Genomic DNA, 21,306 nt, shown 5'->3' on the forward strand with positions numbered 1-21,306 from the left:
AAGCACTGTAGGTTTGCTTTGGATAAAGGGATGGGATATAAATAAAAAGCTTCATGGGTTGAGAAATTTCCTGAAATTGATGTGTGTGAAAGATAAAATTGCAGTTATTATATAGCGGGGTGGTGGTTCATCCTCTTTCTGAAGTTTTAATTTCTTAAGCTTAATTTTAATATTGCTATTTTATAGGTAATGTGTATTTTCTCCTATATACCGTGTTTTCCTGGGCAACATTCAGTCTATATTTCTTTCTGTTGCTAAAACTAAACAAAAGCTGTTAGGGAGTCCTGCACAGAAATTCAGCCTTCCCAGTTTGTTTGGGAAGGCTGAAACTTTTTTTTCCCTGTATTTTCTCCCTGCACTTTATTCTTTGAAGTTGTAACTCTCTCTTGCATTAATCCAAAGAACTGAAGTGCTTAAAATTTTGTATCCTGTTTTTTTCTCTTTTTTGAGGGTCTTACAGATTTGTAAGAAAGGCATGCTAATTATGATCAGAATTATGTCAGGTTTTTACCTGTGGTTTTGTAAACTTACATGCACTGAATAATATATTATAGGATTTATTTGTGTTATTCTAATATCAGTGAAAAACAGCCTGTTTCTTTTCACCTGAGTAAAATAAATAGGAAGAGAAATGGTGGAAAATGTTGTTTTAGCATTAGAAATTTTTGACATCTCTGTTAATGTATTATTATTTTTGCAAGTATACAAGTACGTAACATGCAAACTAGCATGTTGTGCAGCAGATGCTTTAGATGTTGCACAGTGGAATATGCAGCAGCTGAAACTAATGAGATTAATTGATCTTGACTGATAGAATTAAAAAAGCCTATACATCAAACTAATATTCATGAATATCCAAGTCTAAATGAAATCAAATGTAAAAAAAAAAGTGAATGTCAAATAGAACTGATGGGTTTTAGTTTCCCTTAGGATAAAATATACTGGGATGAAGATGAACAACTGTGTTTCTGCTCATATAAAAGTTTCTCTGCAGATGCAGTACTTGATTACCACGCCACGTAATTATTGGTTACCCATAGGGATCAAATCCTATTCCCATTATTTTTAGTAGCTCATACATCTACTCATGACAGAAAAGTAAAGAAATATTTCAACAATAATTTTACTTTTTACAACACTATCAGCAAGGCAGAGCTTTGCTGCATGATTTTGTTGTTACTGCGTAGGTTGGGTTGGTACTGAGAGATGCCTGTGTTCGGCTCAGTTGCTAATATCCAAACAAGCCCGCAGCTGAGATGAGGGGAGCTAACGCAGGACTTGTGAACGCCACAGTGACCATTTTGCTTTCTGTGTGCTATTGGGAGGATCACCTGATTCTGTTTCCTGGATAGACCGGGTGGTGCTGCGCTCTGAACTGACCAGTCTCTTTGCATCTCAGTGTCCCATCTGTAAAATGGGAGTAGGACATAGTTTCCTAATTCAGCCACACGCAGGGAGGATAAATACATTCTTATGGTCTAAATGGTTGAGACCCTGCCGCAGCACCCATATTGAGAAGCCGGGCTTTCCTCAGCTCTGGAGAGGCATCCGGCCATAGCAGGCTGGAGGTCTCCACAAGCCCTTTCACCCTCCTGCTCGGAGGAGGGTGAAACTGCTTTGCTGTTGCAGTTTGCTGTGTGTCCTTTCCGTTCAAATAATTTCTTTCTCTTTTCTAGTTCGAGGGTTGCAAGAAAGCCTTTTCAAGACTAGAAAATCTCAAGATTCACTTAAGGAGCCATACGGGTGAAAAGCCGTACCTTTGTCAGCACCCTGGCTGCCAGAAAGCATTCAGCAACTCCAGCGACCGCGCCAAGCATCAGAGGACGCACTTGGACACTGTAAGGAAGAAGTCCCATTGCAGTCCCCTGTACATTAGACTGAGTGCTCCTTTCCTCCAGCTTGGTGCAGCGGATAGCCCATAACCTTAGAGATAGCGGGGCAGTGGTGTCTAATGAGGCTGTTTAAGTTCTTTCAGAAGTGACCTGGTAATGTAAGCGTGGATGAAGATGAGCCAAACTAGTTGATAAAAAGGCCACAGCTCCTTGGGCTTCGCTGCAGTTAGAGGCAGTAACTTTCTCCCACTTAGGTGATCTTTAAGCAACCTGAAGTCACCATGCAAAGACACAGAAGCCATCTGCAATAATGGCTGCTATTCTCTGACAAAAACTCAGACTTAAGGCTGGGGCATGTACCAGAAATTCAAGAGAGGAAGAATAATTTTGTAAATCTAAATATTTTCATGCAACAAGTTGTTGCTTGTGAATTAGAGTCACAGCTGAGATTTGTTTAAACACTTTTGTCTCATAACAAAAGATCGGGTTGCGTCAGAGACAAGCAGTTTCCAAGAGGCAGAAGTCATGAAAGAAAATGAGAACAATGCTATTTTAATTAAATGGCTGTCAAAAAAACTTAAATTATCCATTTTGAATAGTTGATAGGATGGCTGGTAAGTTAAAAATTTCTACAAGGTGGTTTTGGAAATGCTTTGTGAAACGTAAATGGCTATATTGCAAAATAGTTAATTTCAGCAAACAGTTGGACCTAATGTTCATTTAATACTCTATTGTGCACCTACAAGTCTTCAGGGAAGACAGACAAGTTAGAACAGGCAGAAGGAGATATTTATAGATATTTATATTGATTTGGTGAGTTAGATTTATTGGGCTTTCTTTTAAGAAAACTATAAAGGTATTTTATAAATATCTTTCTAAAATGACACGTGTTATTAGAAGGTGTGAGCTGAAGGAGTTTGTCTTGTACTTCACATTAGAATGTGTATTTTTATGTGTAATATTTTTGAAACTTCAGTATTCAATGCTTGCTTTGGTTTTTAATTGCTGTCTTTGTAATGTAGTAAACTAACACTTTTTCTTGTTCTCTTTTTCTGAAGCAGATTCTTCTATAATCCTAAACAGTCTATCTGGGCCTTTACTGCAGTTTCTTTACCTGATTCATTAAAGAATGTAATTTCTGATTAAGTCAAAGATTGCTCTGAGGGTGGAAGAATTGTGAGTATAACTAGCAATATTCATTGTACTTGTTAACAAAAAAAAAAAAAGGTAACAATGAAAGGTGCCATAATGAAAGCTTTCTTTTCGTTTGTCTTCCTTATAAGCCTTACTTTCCTCCTTTCCTTTGCTAATAAATTACCAAGCAATCTGCTTGTAATAATGTACAACTTTTGTGTTCTTTCATAATGTGGTTTACAACATCCCAAGGCTCAAAAGGGATTATCTTGAGTTAAAATAGTCTATGATATAACAGCTGCTTTATACTTTTTCTTTTTTGACTTAGAAACCTTATGCATGTCAGATTCCAGGATGTACCAAACGATACACAGATCCAAGTTCTCTGAGAAAGCATGTGAAAGCCCATTCTTCCAAAGACCAACAAGTCAGGAAAAAGGTAAATTTTCTACCATGTTGTCTGGTGTAAAGCTTATATGGAGAATTCAGTGTTCTAATTTTAGATGTTTTGATGCATTTCCAAGTACCTGTGCTGATTTCAGACTGTTGATTAGAAAAACCGTTAATGGGAAATAATAGATATGATTCTTACATAGATGATAATTTCATCTTCGACTTAATGAGGCTGCCTGCCTTAATGCTTTTTATTTTCTGATGTGCTGATTAATCACTAAACATACATAATTAGGCAAAATCAGTGATAATTTTTAAAACCAGAAATTGTTTTTTTTAAAGTTCTGCCACTTGGTAAATGCAATAGAAATACAAAATTCAGTTAACATGGCCAGTCTCAGATTGGAAGGCTGGATTTTGAAGGCAGATGGACAATATGTGGAATTAGGCTCTAAATTATATTTCCATATGCCAGACACTTCCAAATACCAAGACATTTCACAATGCCAGTTCCCTGTGGATGTCAGGTCCATGAGTCAACAGTTGTTTATATCTTTGCACAGTTGTTTATATCAAAGCACATCTTTGAAGAGCTGAGTTGCAACCCAAGGGAATTATTTTTTTCTGAGCGTTTTTCATCATATCTTCTATTAATCACTGGCACTATTTCATTAGACTGTTTAGATCACTAAGGATAAAAATCTAAACTTTCATTTTAAAGGAAGCTGGTCCTGATAAAAGGGGAACATGCATGAACTAGTGTAGGGATAGATAAACCTTTGAGATGTCAGCACCACATAAAATAAGTTGTAGTTCAGAATTTTTAAAATTAAATGCGCAGCCATTCATAGGAAGTAGCAAAAAAAAAAGCATCATACAGCATTGGAAGCACTAAGCGGAAGTCTTTATAGCTGCAGTGTACAAATTCAAAGAGTTAATTTTGATTCACTGGTTTGTTGAAGCAGGACGTGGCAGCAGAGACCTGCGCGTCAGCCTCTACAAAACTGGCCTGTAGTATTCTTGAGGAACTTTCTTTAAACTTATGAGTGCCCACTCCTGTATCAAAGACGAAGTAACTGAGCATTCATTTTCACCTTAATAAGCAGTCCTTTGGCTCCCTTGCCCCTGCACACAGTGCCCACAGACAGGACTGCCGAAGGAGGTCCGTGAGCCCTGTCCTGCCTATCCCAGGATGGGAGCTCAGCCACCCAGACGCTGTCTTTTACAAGCATGTAAAGAAAGAGCCAATCAAGACATTGCACTCTGAGAAATTTACGTGTGATGCCTCAACTAAAATTGGCATAACGGACCTGAATACAGGTACTAAACGGCAATGTAGCATTACTGTCATTGAAAGTGAAATAATGGTTATCTCCTCTCTCTCATTTTGTGAGATTGCAATACTATGTGGGGTTTTCCTTCCTGCATTTCAGTCACTATTTGATTTTGCTCATTTTTCCTTCCTTCTTTGTGCCAAACAAGAAGGCCCTTTTTACTCCTCACTTGATTCTCTATGGACACATTTTAGATTTAAAATTACTTATTTTTTCAACTCTGTTTGATAAGGATTTATGTATGTTAATTGGTCACTTGAGAGACGTTGATATATGGAAGGGGAAATAAGCCAAACCTCCACAAACAGAAAAGAAAAATTGTGGCATCTATCAAGCCAGATACTTAAAGCATTGATAAAGTTTGCAATGTATAAAGTTTACAAGGTACAACATAGTTACTGGACCTTTGAGAACTTATAATTGCTAACTAGCATCATGCTTTGGTATTTGAAATATTTCCTGGCAGTAATAATATTTAAAAGTAAGAAACAATAACCTTTTAATGCAGAATTAAGATTATTTATGGCTTTAATTAAAAGTTAAAATTGGCTTAATGTCAAAAAAGTCTTTACAAAAATGTGAATTAATCAAAAATAACCATAAAAATTCCAAGGTGATAAAGGCACAGTGGAGTAATACTTTCAGCCCTAGGGATCTATTCTGTTGAAAAGAATGAAACCCTTTGCTGTCACACCCCGTTAGTCATGGATTCATTTAATATATTGTGCCTGACTGTTTTTAATCCTCCTTTTAACCTCCCCCTACACACCAAGTAACTTTATTGTGGTGCCTTAAGTTGCTGGCTCTCCAAGACTGTACCTGCAAATGTGTCTTTGATGTTGCATAGACTTAAAATAGCAGGATGAAGTATGTTCATAACAGTGGAATCAGTTACTTGCTGTGCTAAACATTGCTTTGAGTCTTCAGCCCAGATTTTCTAGATCTGTCTTCAAAGCTTTGACCCTTTCCTTGGCCCTCTAAGATGGCGCCAGATTGTGATACAGATAAATTTTCATCTCTGAATTATTTTAAGCAACTTTTATTGGTATACATTCATGGCTTACCCATAAGGCAAAAAGGCCTTTTCCACAAATCTTGTAAGGCAGCCACTGTTCCCCTTCTCCTCCCAACTCCCAGCCTCCAGCCATCCACCAAATACATTTAACGGGAATCTCTCCAGGTAATGGGATGAAGTCCTATAGACCAAGAAGATCCCAGCACAAATACATTTAATGCTAGCAACTTAGTGGACAGTACAATGAATTTTCATTTACTTTTCAAAGAAAAGCAAGAGATTAAAGAGAGCCATGGCTGCTTTAATCATCTTAGTGTAATTTGTAAAATTCTTCATAAATTTGAAGGCAAACATATACACAAGTACCATGCAAACACCTGGGATCAGTTGCTGAAAATGTGTAGCAAAACATTTTAGGTATAATCTCTATGCATCATAATATTCAGTCTGTACTTTTAAAATATTTTGGTGGGATAAAAAGCAGTGCTTCCTGTCTTATTTTAAAAAGTAAAAATTGTTGACTGTGCCTGGATTTCATCTTCACTTGGCAAAGATGGATGCAGCTCCTTCTAAGCAGGGAAGTCAGTGATAGAAAACTAGAGAGCAACCAAAATGAGAGCATAAAGTGATGCTGACTGGAATGCACAACATGCCCCTGGACTACAATTACTTTTAAAACCTGTCCTCCTCTTAGTCCTTTCAACTTTGAAAGGATAACAAACTTAAAAGATTTTTTTTGCAAGTTGAACAGCTACCACGTGGTGCTTATTACCACAACAGATAATGGAAGCTAAGAGCCGTGTGGGATTCAAAGGGAACTGGATATTTCTGTGGGTAATGAGACAGGGTTAAAAAATAAACATGAGATTTGCAAGGGATTTCAGTGCTTCAAGACCATGCTTCAGGATAGAAGTCAGCATCAAGTTAAATAGATTAGGGAAAAGCGTGGTTATTCTGTGCTGCTTATTTGGAGTTTCTTAGTCTTTCCCCTGAAATGCCAGCTGCTAGTGGACACAGTGTACATAACTTAAAGCAGTCTGGATGGGTCTTGGACCAGATCTAGAAGAAGCATCTGCTTCTAAATTGATACTTTAAAATAACCTTTGGGCTGCCTAGCCTTAATTTACGTATCTTCCTGCTTTTTTCCTTCTCTCATTCCATTTTTATAATACTTTTCTCTTTCAGTTTCCTTTCTTATTCTGTCTTCCACCTTTGTAGCTTTGGGTCTTTAGGATATGCAACCCAAACTGAACATCTGTAGGCGGCTGAGGTGCGTATGCCATGGTAAGACCAGTCCCAAGACTTTCTTCCACCCCAGGTACTCCTAATTCTCTCATCTTTCACCTTGTTTCTTTCCTTTATTTTTTCCATATGCAGAGTTCAACGAAATTACCAATTTAGAAAGCATATTGATACATACAGGCAAATGCCACTTAAACATTTGACATGCTGCGTGTTTGCTAATCTTTGTCTAGCTTTGACCTCATATTAGTTTAGGATCTCATGAACCATTTACCTTTTCTTTTCACCTCACATCAATCATTACCTAACAAGTGTTCAGCTTTTTCAATCTTCCGTGCATTTTCAAGGCAGACCAGGACCAAAAAGAAAAATGAATGGTTTTTTTCCTTTCTGGAAATTCTAAAAAGGAGAGAAATCCGTATTGTAGGAGAGTCACTTCCTGAACTAGCAGCTTTTATACTAAGAGGGGCTATAATAGCCTAAACTGATTGCTTCCCAGAATTAATGGTAAACATGCAGGATTTTTGAAAGGAAAAGACAAGGAGGAAAAAGTCATGGGTTGAAATTACTATTTCATTTCTCCTTTCAAATACCCGGTAAAAATATAGGTACTTGGCTTGCTTTGTGGAATTGCAGAGAATCAGAAGAAAAGGTTAGGAAAACAGAAGGATGAGTGAGCCAGGTATTTGCTTCAGCTAATCTTCATATTATCTATTCTTCTTACAAAACACTAACACTACTTTTTGACTTCATAAAATATGAAAAACATTTATGCATTGATACTTTTTGTTCTGAGTATAGACTGGCTCTGAAAATTGACAGACTATAATATTAGGTGTAGCTGTTAATGGTAGAAATATTGTCTACAGGGAGTTGGGGTGAATCATTATGCTTATTAGATCCTATATTTCTTATCTGTAGAACAGCTTTAATAAGGAAGGCTACAGTTGAGAGCTTTGCTTTGGTATCTTCAACAGGGCTGAGTAATTTTGTTCCTTGAGTCATCCTGTGGAGTCTCTGACTTGTCAAAAACTAGGGCACTACTTGACACAAGTGAGCTTATTTTCGGTTGGTTACACTTTGTTTTCAATAAGCAGCAAATTTCTTTCATCTATGAACTGATGATACTGTATTTGAAAATACAAATCCGTAGCTCTTTCAGTTTGTAAGTCTTTTTATTAAAGTTAGTGAAAATGAAATTATGCAGCATATCATTAACAAAATCCAGAGCCTGCATTATTACATATCCAGTGATTTGAAACCAATATAGAAGGTGAATACTACAATTATGCTCTTTATGAAGATCTATTTGTTGTGTGAGCTAGCACCCAGCCTTGTACAAGAACATTGTCTTTTTCATACAAGTATACATGAAAAACAATTTGCTATTTCTGCAGGAGTTTTGCTGAAGAAATCTTGTAAATCTAAAGATAATATTCAATTCACTTTTAAGTATTACAGTGCAAGTCCCACTGTGAAGGGAATGGACCCTCCACTGTCTTTGCGTAGATCTTGGCATGAACATCTGCAATGTCTAAGGACTTTTTTAAGGGTTTTCCCTTTTAAAAAGGTGCATTTTAAAAAAAGAGGTAATTAAAAAAAGACAAAAGATTGCTTTGATTTCATACAGCTGTTCAACAAGGACAAGGTCAGTTCAGTAATGTCTACCTTATCACCTGAGGAATGTAGTGGCTATGCTGCTAGATACAGTTTTAATTTTATCCATAATTAAACCAGTGAACAACAGTTGTCATGTACAGTAGTTCTTTAAGCCAGTGTGTCCTGCTCAAAAAAAAATAAAAATTAAAAGATTGTTTCCATTTAATTATAGGAAAGTGTAATAGATAATTATACAACTAGTTAGCTCCACCTTTGTGGAAAAAAGGAAAAGATAATTTGAGCAGTTCAGATAAACACGACCAGCTAAAGGGAATGTAAGTCTTAGTCTGGTCCTTGAACTGAAAGACAGTTTGTACCAAATAATATCATCTTTCAGCTGATCAGTCTCTGATTCTTTGGCAATTTTAACAGTGCCCAGACCACATCTTTGATCTTGTTGTGTAAATCAGTTATGGATCAGATACATTATACAGACAACCTTTGAGATACTGAATGCTTACCTGACAACTGCCTTTCAAAGCTCTCTGTCTCCTGGAAACCTACATCATCTTAGTTCATTCAAATGGGTCTAGAGGAAACCACATGTGGATTCAGCTGACCAGATAGCTTAACACCTCAGCAGATTCATAACATAGAAAGTGATACTCCTAGGTCTCTACTGGATTTTTCAATGCTATGCAGAGGAGCAGTGCAGTGTTTAGTCTTAACTGTATTTTGCTCCTTACTTATTTATTTGATTTGTACTTAGCCTTAGTATAACATAGTAGTGGTGCTTGAGTCTATTTTCCTGGCTTTTTCTGGGACAGAATTTTTGTACTGTCTCTGCCAGAAAGCAAATATCATGGAGGCATAGCTTTGGGAAAGGTGGTCCAAAGGACATTTCTGAAAGTTGTCTATAGTTGGTGGAGGTTTTATTGTAGTGTATATGGTACATCTACCAAGTCACTAAGGGATGAAGGAGGTGGTGAGACCTCAGGAGGTAAGGGGTATGTGCTCAGACTTCTAGCTTGGTTCATTTCTGCCTAATAATCTTCTATTTTGACACAGATTGGTCAATTGTAAAATGATAGCTGAACAGTGGCTTTTGGGGAATTGTCAAAACATTCTCCCAATGAACATGGACTCTTCAAAGATTTGTTCCTGTGATATCTGGTTGGAAGGAGATATTTTGAGGTGTTATCGTGCTGAGGAGAAATAAAGGACAGGCAATCAGGCTCTCTAATCCTGATGCTATTTCTGCATGATTTCTTTCATGTTGCATTTATTGCTCTTTCAAAAAACAATCAGCTAGCAATGGCTGGAAATTTTCAGAATACTTTTCCTGATTACAATAAAGAAAAAAGGTGCACTACACTGATGAGATGTAGCAGGCTGTATGACACCTCAGCCATATCCACTCCTACCTCGGACTATAGTAGAAGCTAGCAGAGCACAGCAGTCCACACTGGGAGTGGAGCGTATTGGAGATAATGAAATAAGGATATGGATTGTCTGGCCAAAGCAATTCCTGGAATTGCCCTGTAAAGTAGCCTGTGCTGACCTTATCCAGGGTTCCTGTCTGAACTGAGAAGGCTTTTCAGAAGCCACGTTGCACGGCTAGTAATAATCCCGAAGATACTGCTCTTCTGCCACTGTGCAACCCCCATATTAGCAAAAAGGGGATATAAAATATCCATCATTAGAGCTAGATCTCAATAGCTGAATTCTTCTGAAGTCTTGTCATTTTATATCTCTTCTCTAAAAGTTCACCTCTTCTTTCTTAGAGCCATGTTATGTTTAATGCATACAAACCTGTCTGTCTTACAATGAAAACATTAAGAGAAATGGGAAAAAAAAATAAGTGCTCAAAGACATTATATCCCCTATTGAACAGTGTTTCTCTGGAAATAAAATATACAAGTGTTTTCATTACAGGTTAATGTAATTCTATAAAGATTTAAGAGATTGTCTACCTTTGTATTTTGTAGGTCATGTCAGCAAATACACTATTCCCTCAGCAAAATAATACAGACCTCTTGCTTCTTACAGGGCTGCACACTTCTTGATTGTTCATTGTTTATATTGTTTTACAGTAGAAGCAGGCTTTTTTATTGTGACTGCGTGCTGATTTTATGGCACAATCAATGAAGTTACCAGTTTTTTAACAGTTTTGGAACAAATGAAATTTTACACCAGCATTTAGGTTTAGTGGAGAACATGAATGGAAAACAATGTCTGGTGACTTTCTTTAGCTGGTGTCTTTGGTTTATTTAATTTCACAACACTTATTTCCAGTTTTTTCTTTCATGTCTCAGTATTTGAAGTAGACTTTTTTGTGAATCAAGAACACAATGGTTGATGTGTTTCTTATGGGAAATAAATTCACTTCCTTTTTATTTTTTCTAACTCAGAATGTTTAATTGATGAGGAAAGAGGGAGCCAAGGAGAGTTAGAGCATTGCATCGTTGGTATTTCAGCAGGTTATTGGGGCACTAAGCTAGTTACTAGTGACATTATCTGTTATGTGGCTTTATTAATCTGGAGAAACTGCTCTATTTGTGAACACCTGCTTTGTGGGGAGCAAACAGCCAGATCCTACGGTATAAGCCCAGTTTGCTTCTGCGTCTTTCAGGTTTTACTTGCCCTGGTTCAAACTCTTCATTCTGATTTCACTGTTAAAACTGCAAAAGGAAGACAGTGGATCGAAAGGGAAGCAAATCTATTTTCTTGCTTTGAGACCAGTTGAACATAAGGATATTTTCCCTCATTTGTTCTCTATGGAGTCCATTTAAAAGATGTCACTAATGCAAAAACAAGTGCATTCAGGGGCTAAGGGTCAGTGAGCAGTGCCCATGGCAACTAAGAAACTATTCTGCAGAAAAAATGCAGTAAAGAGTAAGTGTTTTAATCCCCAACTTTAATCCGTTTACTTCCTGTTTTCAAAATGAAATATAAATCAGGCACCATGGCGTGCAGCAATTTTTCCTGAAAGGGATGATGGCAAAAAGGGATTAGGAATGGGCAGCAGTGTTTAAGGAATTTAATCATACGATTTGTTGGAAAACTTTTGAGACTACGAATGACTAGTTCTTTTGAGTGTGGTCAGTGAGAAACAGGAAAACAGATCCTGAAAGTGTTGCAGGACTGGCTGTGGCTTCTCCCCAGCTGCTGCAGTGGCAACGATGTGCACTGTGGGGGGATGCACAAGGTGTGCCTTACAAGGAATCTCCATCATGGGGGATATGCTTTGCCAGTGGTACACATGGAGTTCTGCTCTCCAGGGAGGAGAAAACATCAAAACCCCCGCTATGGTTTTCATGGTGCTCTGGCAGCTGTCGCAGTTGTTATAACCAGGAGATTGATGGTTCCCTCTGACTGATGGTTCACTCTCATTTGCTATTTCACATCATGATTCTTCCCTTCACACTTGATTTCTGCCCTGATCTTGTACTCATTTAAGCTTCGGCAGCATGATCTGTTGAAAAATGCACTAGAAAGAATGAGTGCTGTCACCCTCGTTACATTCACACAAATGCTAAAAAAATAATCCAGATGATTGTCTCAAAACTCTGTAAACAGCAGTCAGTGCATGCCCATAGCATTTTCAGGCAGGTTCATTTTTGGTAGCAAACAATATCCTTTTCTGCATATGTGTGTCTTCAGTTCCCTGCCACAGCATATGCTTGAAGATGGACTTGAGAGAGCTGGAACCCTTCTTTCTTTAGGGGTCCGGCTGACAGAGTCCGTTGGGAGGCAGTCCTGAAGGGCAAAGGAGTCCAGGAAGGCCAGACATTCTTCAAGAAGGCAGTGCAGGAGCAGGCCATCACTATGTGCCAAAAAACGAGCTGGTGGGGAGAAAGACCAGCGGGGCTAAGCAGAGAACTTTGGCTGGAACTCAGGAAAAAAAGGTTTATGGCCTTTGGAAGAAGGGGCAGGCAACTCAGGGGGACTACAAAGCTGTTGTGAGGCTATGCAGGAAGAAAATTAGAAGGGTCAAAGCAAAACTAGAATTTAATTTGGCTACTGCCGTAAAAGACAATAAAAATGTTTCTGTAAATCATTCATAACAAAGGGAGGGCTAAGGAGAATCTCCATCCTTTATTGGATGTGGGGGAAAACATAGTGACGAAGGATGAGGAAAAGGCTGAGGTACTTAATGTGTTCTTTGCCTCAGTCTTTAACCAATAAGACCAAGTGCACCCTCAGTAAGTTTGCTATGACCCCAAGTTGGGCAAGAGTGTTGATCGGCTGGAGGGTAGGAAGGCTCTACAGAGGGATCTGGACAGGCTGAATCGATGGGTCAAGGCCAACTGTATGGGGTTCAACAAGGTTCAGTGCCGGTCCTGCACTTGGGTCACAACAACCCCATGCAGCGCTACAGGCTTGGGGAAGAGTGGCTGGAGAGCTGCCTGGTGGAAAAGGACCTGGGGGTGTTGGTCAACAGCTGCCTAAATATTAGCCAGCAGTGTGCCCAGGTGGACAAGGCGGCCAACAGCATCCTGGCTGTTGTATCAGAAATAGTGTGGCCAGCAGGACTAGGCCCTGTACTTGCCACTGGTGAGGTCATACCTCGAGGACTGTATTCAGTTTTGGGCCCCTCACTGCAAGAAGGACATTGAGGTGCTGGAGCATGTCCAGAGAAGGGCAATGGAGCTGGTGAAGGGTCTAGAGCACAAGTCTTATGAGGAGCGGCTGAGGGAACTGGTGTTGTTTAGCCTGGAGAAAAGGAAGCTGAGGGGAGACCGTATGGCTCTCTACAACTACCTGACAGGAGGTTGTAGCCAGGTGGGTGTTGGTCTCTTCTCCCAAGTGACAAGCAATAGGACAAGAGGAAATGGCCTCAGGTTGTGCCAGGGGAGGTTTAGATTGGATGTTAGGAAAAATGTCTTCACCAAAAGGGTTATTAAGCATTGGAGAACAGGTTGCCTAGGGAGGTGGCTGAGTCACCCTGGAGGCATTTAAAAGACACGTGGATGTGGTGCTTAGGGACATGGTTTAGTGGTGGGACTTGGCAGCACTAGGTTAATGGTTGGACTTGATGATCTTAAGGGTCTTTTCCAACCAAAACGATTCTATGATTCTGTAATTCTATGATTCTTGTTGCCCAGTTGCACTTCAGTCTGGGCTTTAAATGTGCTATGCTGTCCATGATGCTACTTAAGCATCACCAGTATCTGAACAAGCAAGATTGAAGCTGTGTAAAGGATACCTAAGAGGCTGCAGTTAACTGCCCTAACAGTAGCCCAAACACCCTTCAAGTGTTTAAGACTGTCCTCATTGAGTGTCCCTGTTCCAGGCTGGGACCTCCTCCATGTGCATCATTGGCATGCAGATTTCACACTGCTGGAGATGGGTATTGGCAGCTGGCCTGCATTGGCAGGTACTGAGTTCAGAGTCCTCAGTATTAGTCCTGAAGCAACAATATACTGACTTCACTGGCAATCCCCATATGAGGAGGGCCTTCATCTGCCCCTTTGTTTCCTCACTGTGCTGCAGAGCTCTGCCCTATCTGCTGATGCAGTCGTTTGTGAGACTGCACTGTAAGCTGAATTAGGGTTTTAGCAACAACAGAAAACCCAACCTGAAACAGAAATGCCCCACAGTAAATGGGAGGCTGTAAGAACTCTGAAAGTTAGCAGTGCCAACCCAGTCAGCACATCACATCATCATCTAGCCGGGAAACACACTACACAGACAACTCGTAGACAGTGGATGAAACTGTACAGGGATGTCCTAAGGAATCTTTCCAAGAGTAAAAATCATATGCCTGAAGGCTAATAATTTGAATATCTTACTAGTAAAGCTGCCAAAGGTTTTTTTCAGTTCTATTCTTAGGGTCTAATCAAGGTATTATTTTGAACAGAGCAGTATTTCCTTGTAGGAACTGGTACATGCATGAACTTAAGTTCCAGTGGAGATTAACACAAAATCAAGTATTTGAAGTAAAGACCAGTGTTATGTGCAGAGTTGTTATGCAGAGTTTAAAAAAAGAATGTGAAATCTGAAAATCTTTGTTTCTGTATACTAACAATTGCTGATGTTATCTACAGATTTTCGTGGCAATTTTTTGTAACCTGTGACAGGGAGAAAAGTATGTTTGTGGTAAATGAAGCACCAGGTGGATGAGTACTTTATCCACATTTTTCCACTGATAAAGTGAAAATTTGCCAATCAATCAGATGTATTTTCAGAAAGGGAAAGCAAATCATTCTGCAGTACAAGTGCTTTCTTTGTCAGGCTGCATTTACTTGGAAAAGCTGATGTTTAGCAATGTCATATACTAGTTACATCTCCAAATCAGTGTGGTGCAAAAGACTGGTCTTTTTCTTGCTTTTTGAATGGCACAGCTCAGCTCTTAGATTGCTGTTCACACAAAAGCCAGCTACAAGCCTCTTAGAACTGTGAGAAAAAGAGGATGAAATGGGAAGGGTCATAGGTATAATGTAAGTAGCATTTTTTATAAGATAGCTGCATGTTTTCAGATTTGATACAATCTGATATGCGGGAGGGAGACAGGTAATGTGTGTGTGTATGTGTGCATGTGCATGCATCTGTATGGGTGCTTCCCAGTTCTATGACTGGAGTGAGAAAGAAATGAATGCAAAATTTGTGAAAATGTGGACTTCGCCAAGACAGTGGATGTCACAATAAGGACCGTCTTTAGGAGACTTCTGTGTTAAAACATATTACTTCCAAATATGTAAAGCAAAATAATAATCAGTTTTCAACAGAGCTATGATTGAACAAGCTTTTTTGTTTATTTCAGAAAATGGTCATTTACAATGTATCTCACTTAAACTGCACTTCCCTTCTTGAAAGTAAGATTCTCAGTTTGATTTTTCTATTCAAAATTTCCTTTCGGATGTGTTCAGGTGTTCTTGGTGTTCTATAACACCATTTTTATGAGGAGATAACCCAAAGTATTCCTCATATTAGAATACCAATCAAAAGGAAACTCTATGTTCTATATAAAATAAAGGTAGAATTTATTTCAGTGTCATCAATCTTAACGTAACGTAATGTAATGTTCTCCTCTTGTAGTATTGTGTCAAAATCAAAATTTCTTCCTGATGTGAAATTTGCTGAAGTTAGCTGATTGTGTAGGTTCCAGGTCCTTTTGATTTTTAACACGAGAGGCTTAAAAACATTTTTTGTTTATGCTAGGTCACAAAGAGGAAAGCCATTTTTGTATTTGAACTCAGAAGTTTGAGTAAAACTTTGAAAGGAACAAAAGTAACTATTGCTTGTCTAGAACCTAACATTCCTACTGTGCAGATAGGCTAGTTTAACTGGATTTTTATTGTGTTTTCCTGGCTGAACATTAAACTGAAAGAGAAGGTGAGAGCAGATGAAAATAGCATGCACACATATCTGAAAGGTGTGGTGGACAATTAGCAGAATAATGGATCTGTAGAAATCCTGCCCAGATGACCCACTGGAAACAAAGGTTATTGAGGAATCCCTTCTGTCTGCATTGCTTCTTTGCCTTAAGATGTCTGTCACCTCCACAGGCAAGAATTAGGAGACTTTGTAAGTGTAAACTTTTAGCAAGCATAAACTTTTATTGTCTGTTGTCAGAAAGGTTTAATACTGTGCAAGAAGGCACTGGGCCTTGAAGCTGATCTGCATGAATAAAGGGATGATCTAGCAAGCACATGTATAATATGAGTAAACACTGTCACATAGCATGGCTTCATATTGAAATTGGAATTTTCTAGTGGTCACATCTGTGCACTGTCAATGTCAGGACATAATTTTAGTCTAACTGTACAAGCAAATATTGAATTCTAGCCACTCCTTCAGAAAAACTAGTATAGTATGTGGCTCTATGTGGACAGGTCATACTTCCCTCTCCCAATGCCAGCTTAACTTATGGACAATAAAAATGAGTGGAAGACTACTGGCTTATTCTCTACTTGACAAAGAGCACTTAGAAAACTTAATACACAGACTATGTGAATAACAGAAATTCTTCCTTAGCTTTATAACGGAAACAAAAACACATTTCTAAAACTATTCCAGTTAGTGTAAAAAAATTCCTCTCAATGAAACGTAGCAGTATATAGGGGGTTTTTGCTTGTTTTAGACATGGCAGACACAGATCTAAACTGTATCCAAATATATAGATTATAACCAATGTCTCCCTTACATATGGAAATATGCTACTAGATGCACAGCACACATACAGTCGATTAAACCTGCTTTTATGAAAGCAAGATTTAAAGTGCTGTGATTTGATGACATAACTGGCATGTTTGAATGACTGGAGGAATCCAGACTTTGCTGAAGAATTACTAGATTTAATATGAGTACCTACAGGCAGATTTTGAAGTTACTGAGATCGTATTTTGTGTGGTTTGAAATGAACTAATAATGTTTAAGAAATCCTAAACTGCTTCTTTTCTGACTAAGTGTATTCATAAACACACATTTCTTCTATTTTCCTTGATGGTGTCTGATTTCTATTGAACAGGAATAATGCTGAAGAAACTAGCCAGGTTGTACAAAAACACGTAGATCTCAGATAAACCACATATTGGGTAGAGAAATATAAAACAAAAGATCTTTTCTGTTAAGGAGACATTTTCTCTGGAACTAATGTCATGCATCAAATCAACAGCACGTCTCTGCTCTTGGACTGAAATATAATGAAATTGAAAATTGAAGAATGTAGAATCTTACTCCCTTCTAATTACTTCTGCTTGTATCGTTTAATCTTGGGTAATTATTTAATCATATCTAAAATGTACAGGAGTAGAATTTCCATCCATTGTTCTGAAAGCTGATAAACATTAGTTGATTGTCACAGAAGTTAAACAATTGTAAATCATGACTGACAGTGATTTGTTTTGTGTATTAGAAAAAAATGCCACATTGTGATAATGGGAATGTCTCAGATTTCCAAATACAAAACTTCACAAGTCTACCATACACCTGAGCTATTAGAATTGAAAAATCTATTATTTAGAACAACTATTTCATATGGGGAAGTTATAAGTGAGCTGACGAGTTGGTTGTTAACTTACATCTTGGTCAGCCATAAACTTAGGCTACATTACAGCACACAAAAAATGTCTGTGCTCAGCATGGCAAAATTGTCAGTTACTGATTTCATCATTCAGCAAGGTAACTATCTAACCTTATAGTTCTCAAAAATAGATTGGCAAGTTTTTAGTCCCAGTGTGATTGTACTGGTGCTCAGTTGAGTGATCATGAGAGAAGCAAGGTGATCATGGGGGAAGCAAGTTATTGCAGCCAGGATGCTGGGAGATTTGTGCTGGGATATGATTTATACAGAAGTCAAAGAGACTGTCAGCTGTATTTTACAGCTGGTTGGTAAGTCTACAGTCTAGGCTGGAAAAGAAATGCATTGTCTTTAGAGCAAAGCCAGAAACAGACTGCAGCAGTTAGAGCTGGTCAATTATTATTTCTCCTTTATAGCTTTTTTTAACTGAAGATAAAATTTTATGGATGCCATGAATGGATGGTTACTTTTCTTGGTTTTAAGATCATCTGTCTTTTCTTTGTCTGCTCTTTGTTTCTTCACATACTAAAGAGAAATCATAACTCAGATTTCCCTGCTCTTGACAAAACGCAAAACATTGGTTTCAGTTAAAACTTTTTATTAAAAGTTTTCTATAAAATATGCAAAAAAAATATTTGACTGAGATAGAGTGGGTTTTTTACCCTGAATGTCTTTATAGGAAAAACAACATGCCTCGATCAGTTGTATTTTAACTGGAGTCTGTTTTTTGCAGTCTGTTTCATTGCAAAAAGGCCACAGCTTATGCCAGCCCTGTTAATGGTACAGAGGAAAGATGTGGAAAAACATTGCACAGAGGATGAGCTGTAGATGGCAGAGGGAGGACCTAGCAACCAAAGCACAGTTACTGCCTCTCTAAAGAGAAAACCACAATGGTGGGGAATGGAGTTTTCCAGAAGTTGTGTTTCGTTTGGGAAGCAGCTGTGATTTAATGGCTGGTTCTGTTAAAGGAAACTTTCCCATTTCTGGTCCTGCTCTGCTAAGCAGTAGAGAAAAGGTACCCCTTGCTTCTTACCCTTTCCACTGCAGCAACAGTAATTACTCTTGAAGAGCAACTCGCATGCATACTCTACAGTAACGGAGAGTGAAGTTATTCCCAGCACCTATTACCTGGTGAGGGTTTATAGAAGGCCTGTGGTAGTATTTTTAGTGGCAATTTGAATTAGCAGTGTGGGTTTGCAGTTGCACAAATCAGTGTGATACCCACCTCTTGCTCAGGCTATTTCATTATATGTATGTTAAATACATATATTGTCATTCTAAAATTACATATAATATACAATACATGTGTGTGTTTCTGTGTAAGTTTATAAAATCTATATTTCTAGCCCTTGTGGTTGTAAATATGAATCAGTAATAAACAGTGCATGGATTAAGAACTATCTTCAGAAAACAGATCACAGCTGTCTCAGTGTTTGTTTCACTCTTTTTGGTTTTCTTTTATTGATCCTGAGTTTTGTTTGTGTTTATAAGCATTGATTATTGGGCAAGCCAGAAAATTTATGTCAGCACAGGTTGTCATGATAGATTTGTTCTCAGTATCAAAGGATATGCAAATGCAAAACAAACCTCCTGAACAATGCAAAATAGAAAAATGTATAAAATAGGCTGTTGCTGTTATTTAATACTGGTAACTAACGTGTAAATACTTAGCTCTCATTTTCTTGTTCTGCTCACTGTTTCATCCATATAAGTGTTATCTGATCATAAAGAATTGATCAGTTCCTTACAAAAAAATTTGCACAAATTTGTAAATTTGTATTCTGTGTGATAAAATCCTGATTTTTTATAGAAGTCAGGTATTTTGATATTTATGTTCATATTAGATTCCATAGAAATTTAAAGTTATGTAATGCTTATTAATAATGTAACTGATAAGGATTTGAATCTGGATATATCTGGCATTTAATTTCACATGTACTTGATTTTATGAAAAAGCCATGTTACTAGTACTAGCAGTAAAAACAGAATAATTAGAGGATAGTAGCAGACAATTACATGTGCTACACTGGAAGAAACATTTGTACTTATAATGAATTGTAAATATGGATAATAAAGGAAACACATTTGTCAGGGTACTTCTCCCTTTCTGTCTCCCTTTCTCTCTTCCTCCCTCTTTCACTTCCCCTCCCCCCCTTCCCTCTCTCTCTGGGCAATTCTAGAATAACAGGTTCTAGAATAACAAATATACCTCACAAAGGTAGCGTACCTTCTGGCTTAATAATGACTCAATTTTTAAGAGAAGAAATAATATACAGCATGCATAGTCTGTGCATAGGTATCATAGGCTGCGTAATATCTTATTACTGTCACCCTACCTCAGGTGCTTTTATGATGTGTAAGAACAACTCTGCACTCTGTTGCAACAGTTTTATACTAATGCATATCATCAGAAGTAATCTGATTATCAGCATCTTGTGGCACAGTAACGGGTCTTCCTACAGTTGCATTCAGTATCATTCTCTCTTTTTTCTTCATTTCTGAGTATAGGATCGACAGAAATTTATCTTGTTGCTTTTCCTCATCTTAGGAGTCTCAGTTATGTTCTAGTTACTGTTCTCTGCTCACCTTTCATGGCACCAAACAGTGCGGAGAAGCCTCAGTTGCATCTCTGAGATTTGCTTCCTGGGACACTGATGCATGAGTGCAGCAAATCCTGCTGTACCAGGTCAGGTTTCTGTCCACCATGCTGCATGGACTATCTCTTCAGGACAGGACAGGAGATTTGTCTGCATCTCAGCCACTGCAGTGGCCCACATGCATATAAGCACAGAACCTCCTTTTTCATGCTTTTAAATTAATACACCAGCCTATGAGCCAAGATGGCTGTAAGGAACTGGCAAATTTTTGTTATATATAGCAGGCAGGGGGGTGGGACAGGCATCAGTCCCAGTAGCCTGCAGCAGCATCCATCTGCCACAAACTTCAGGATGCGGTTTTGTATTTACAGCTAGAACAGCCTTGCATCAGGGAGCTGCAGTAGGCTTTTCTCTCTTTTTCTTATTTTGGTTTTGGGATTTTTTTTTTTTTAATGGTATTTTTTTATTGTATTGCATTGTAGCCTCAGAGTGAGACTGTTCAGTTTCATCCAAAGGAAAACTCTTCTTACGAATTTGTTTATTAATTGTTTGCAGAGTGAGTTTTCTGCTGTATCAGCCAGATAAACAGACTTGCTGTTGATGGATCAGGTACAAGGCAAGTGGCTGTGCATGCAGCTGGGGTTAGTGGCAGTGACGGAGCCCTCCCTTTCAGATTGGTTCAGCTATAATGTGAAGCAAATGCAGTGCTAGTCACTTTAACAATGTAGTCTTGAGACAACTTTGGTCCATATAAAGTGGTAACACTTCCATCCTGACCATCTTGAATGACAGCACTCCTTGCTGCTTACTCCCAGTCCCTCATTTCCGCTGCCACAACCACCTTTGCTTTTCTGGTCCTTCAGTGAGCTAGTTCAGGGCACTAAACGAGAAGGAAAATATTTATATTTTTTCTACAGTATCCCTCTGCTGATACTAGAAACATCAGACATTTGATAAATCTCTGTTATCTATGAATCAGGACACTCTTCTCTTTTTTGCAGTGTGTGTGACAAGAGAACACCTGTAAATCCACCTGTTCAAGGTCCTATCTGTACAAGTAGCCCTTGTCCTGAGTACAGTCTTGTTAAGCATCTGGAAGAGTTTCCTTCCTCAGATTCAATAAATACCTGCTATA

The 21,306-nt window shown here is 38.3% G+C and overlaps 1 protein-coding gene across 2 annotated transcripts in view; it reads left to right on the plus strand.

The window, feature by feature from the left end:
- Window positions 1-21,306, plus strand: part of GLIS3 (GLIS family zinc finger 3) — a 188,432-nt gene that overhangs the window by 132,800 nt on the left and 34,326 nt on the right. For both annotated transcript variants that reach the window (XM_075741031.1, XM_075741030.1), the window contains exons 4-5: window positions 1,677-1,838; window positions 3,295-3,405. In XM_075741031.1, coding sequence (XP_075597146.1) covers window positions 1,677-1,838; window positions 3,295-3,405 — 273 coding nt within the window. The remainder of the gene's footprint in view (window positions 1-1,676; window positions 1,839-3,294; window positions 3,406-21,306) is intronic.

The sequence above is a fragment of the Balearica regulorum genome, chromosome Z (genome assembly GCF_011004875.1).
Source record: "Balearica regulorum gibbericeps isolate bBalReg1 chromosome Z, bBalReg1.pri, whole genome shotgun sequence".
Classification (NCBI taxonomy): domain Eukaryota; kingdom Metazoa; phylum Chordata; class Aves; order Gruiformes; family Gruidae; genus Balearica; species Balearica regulorum.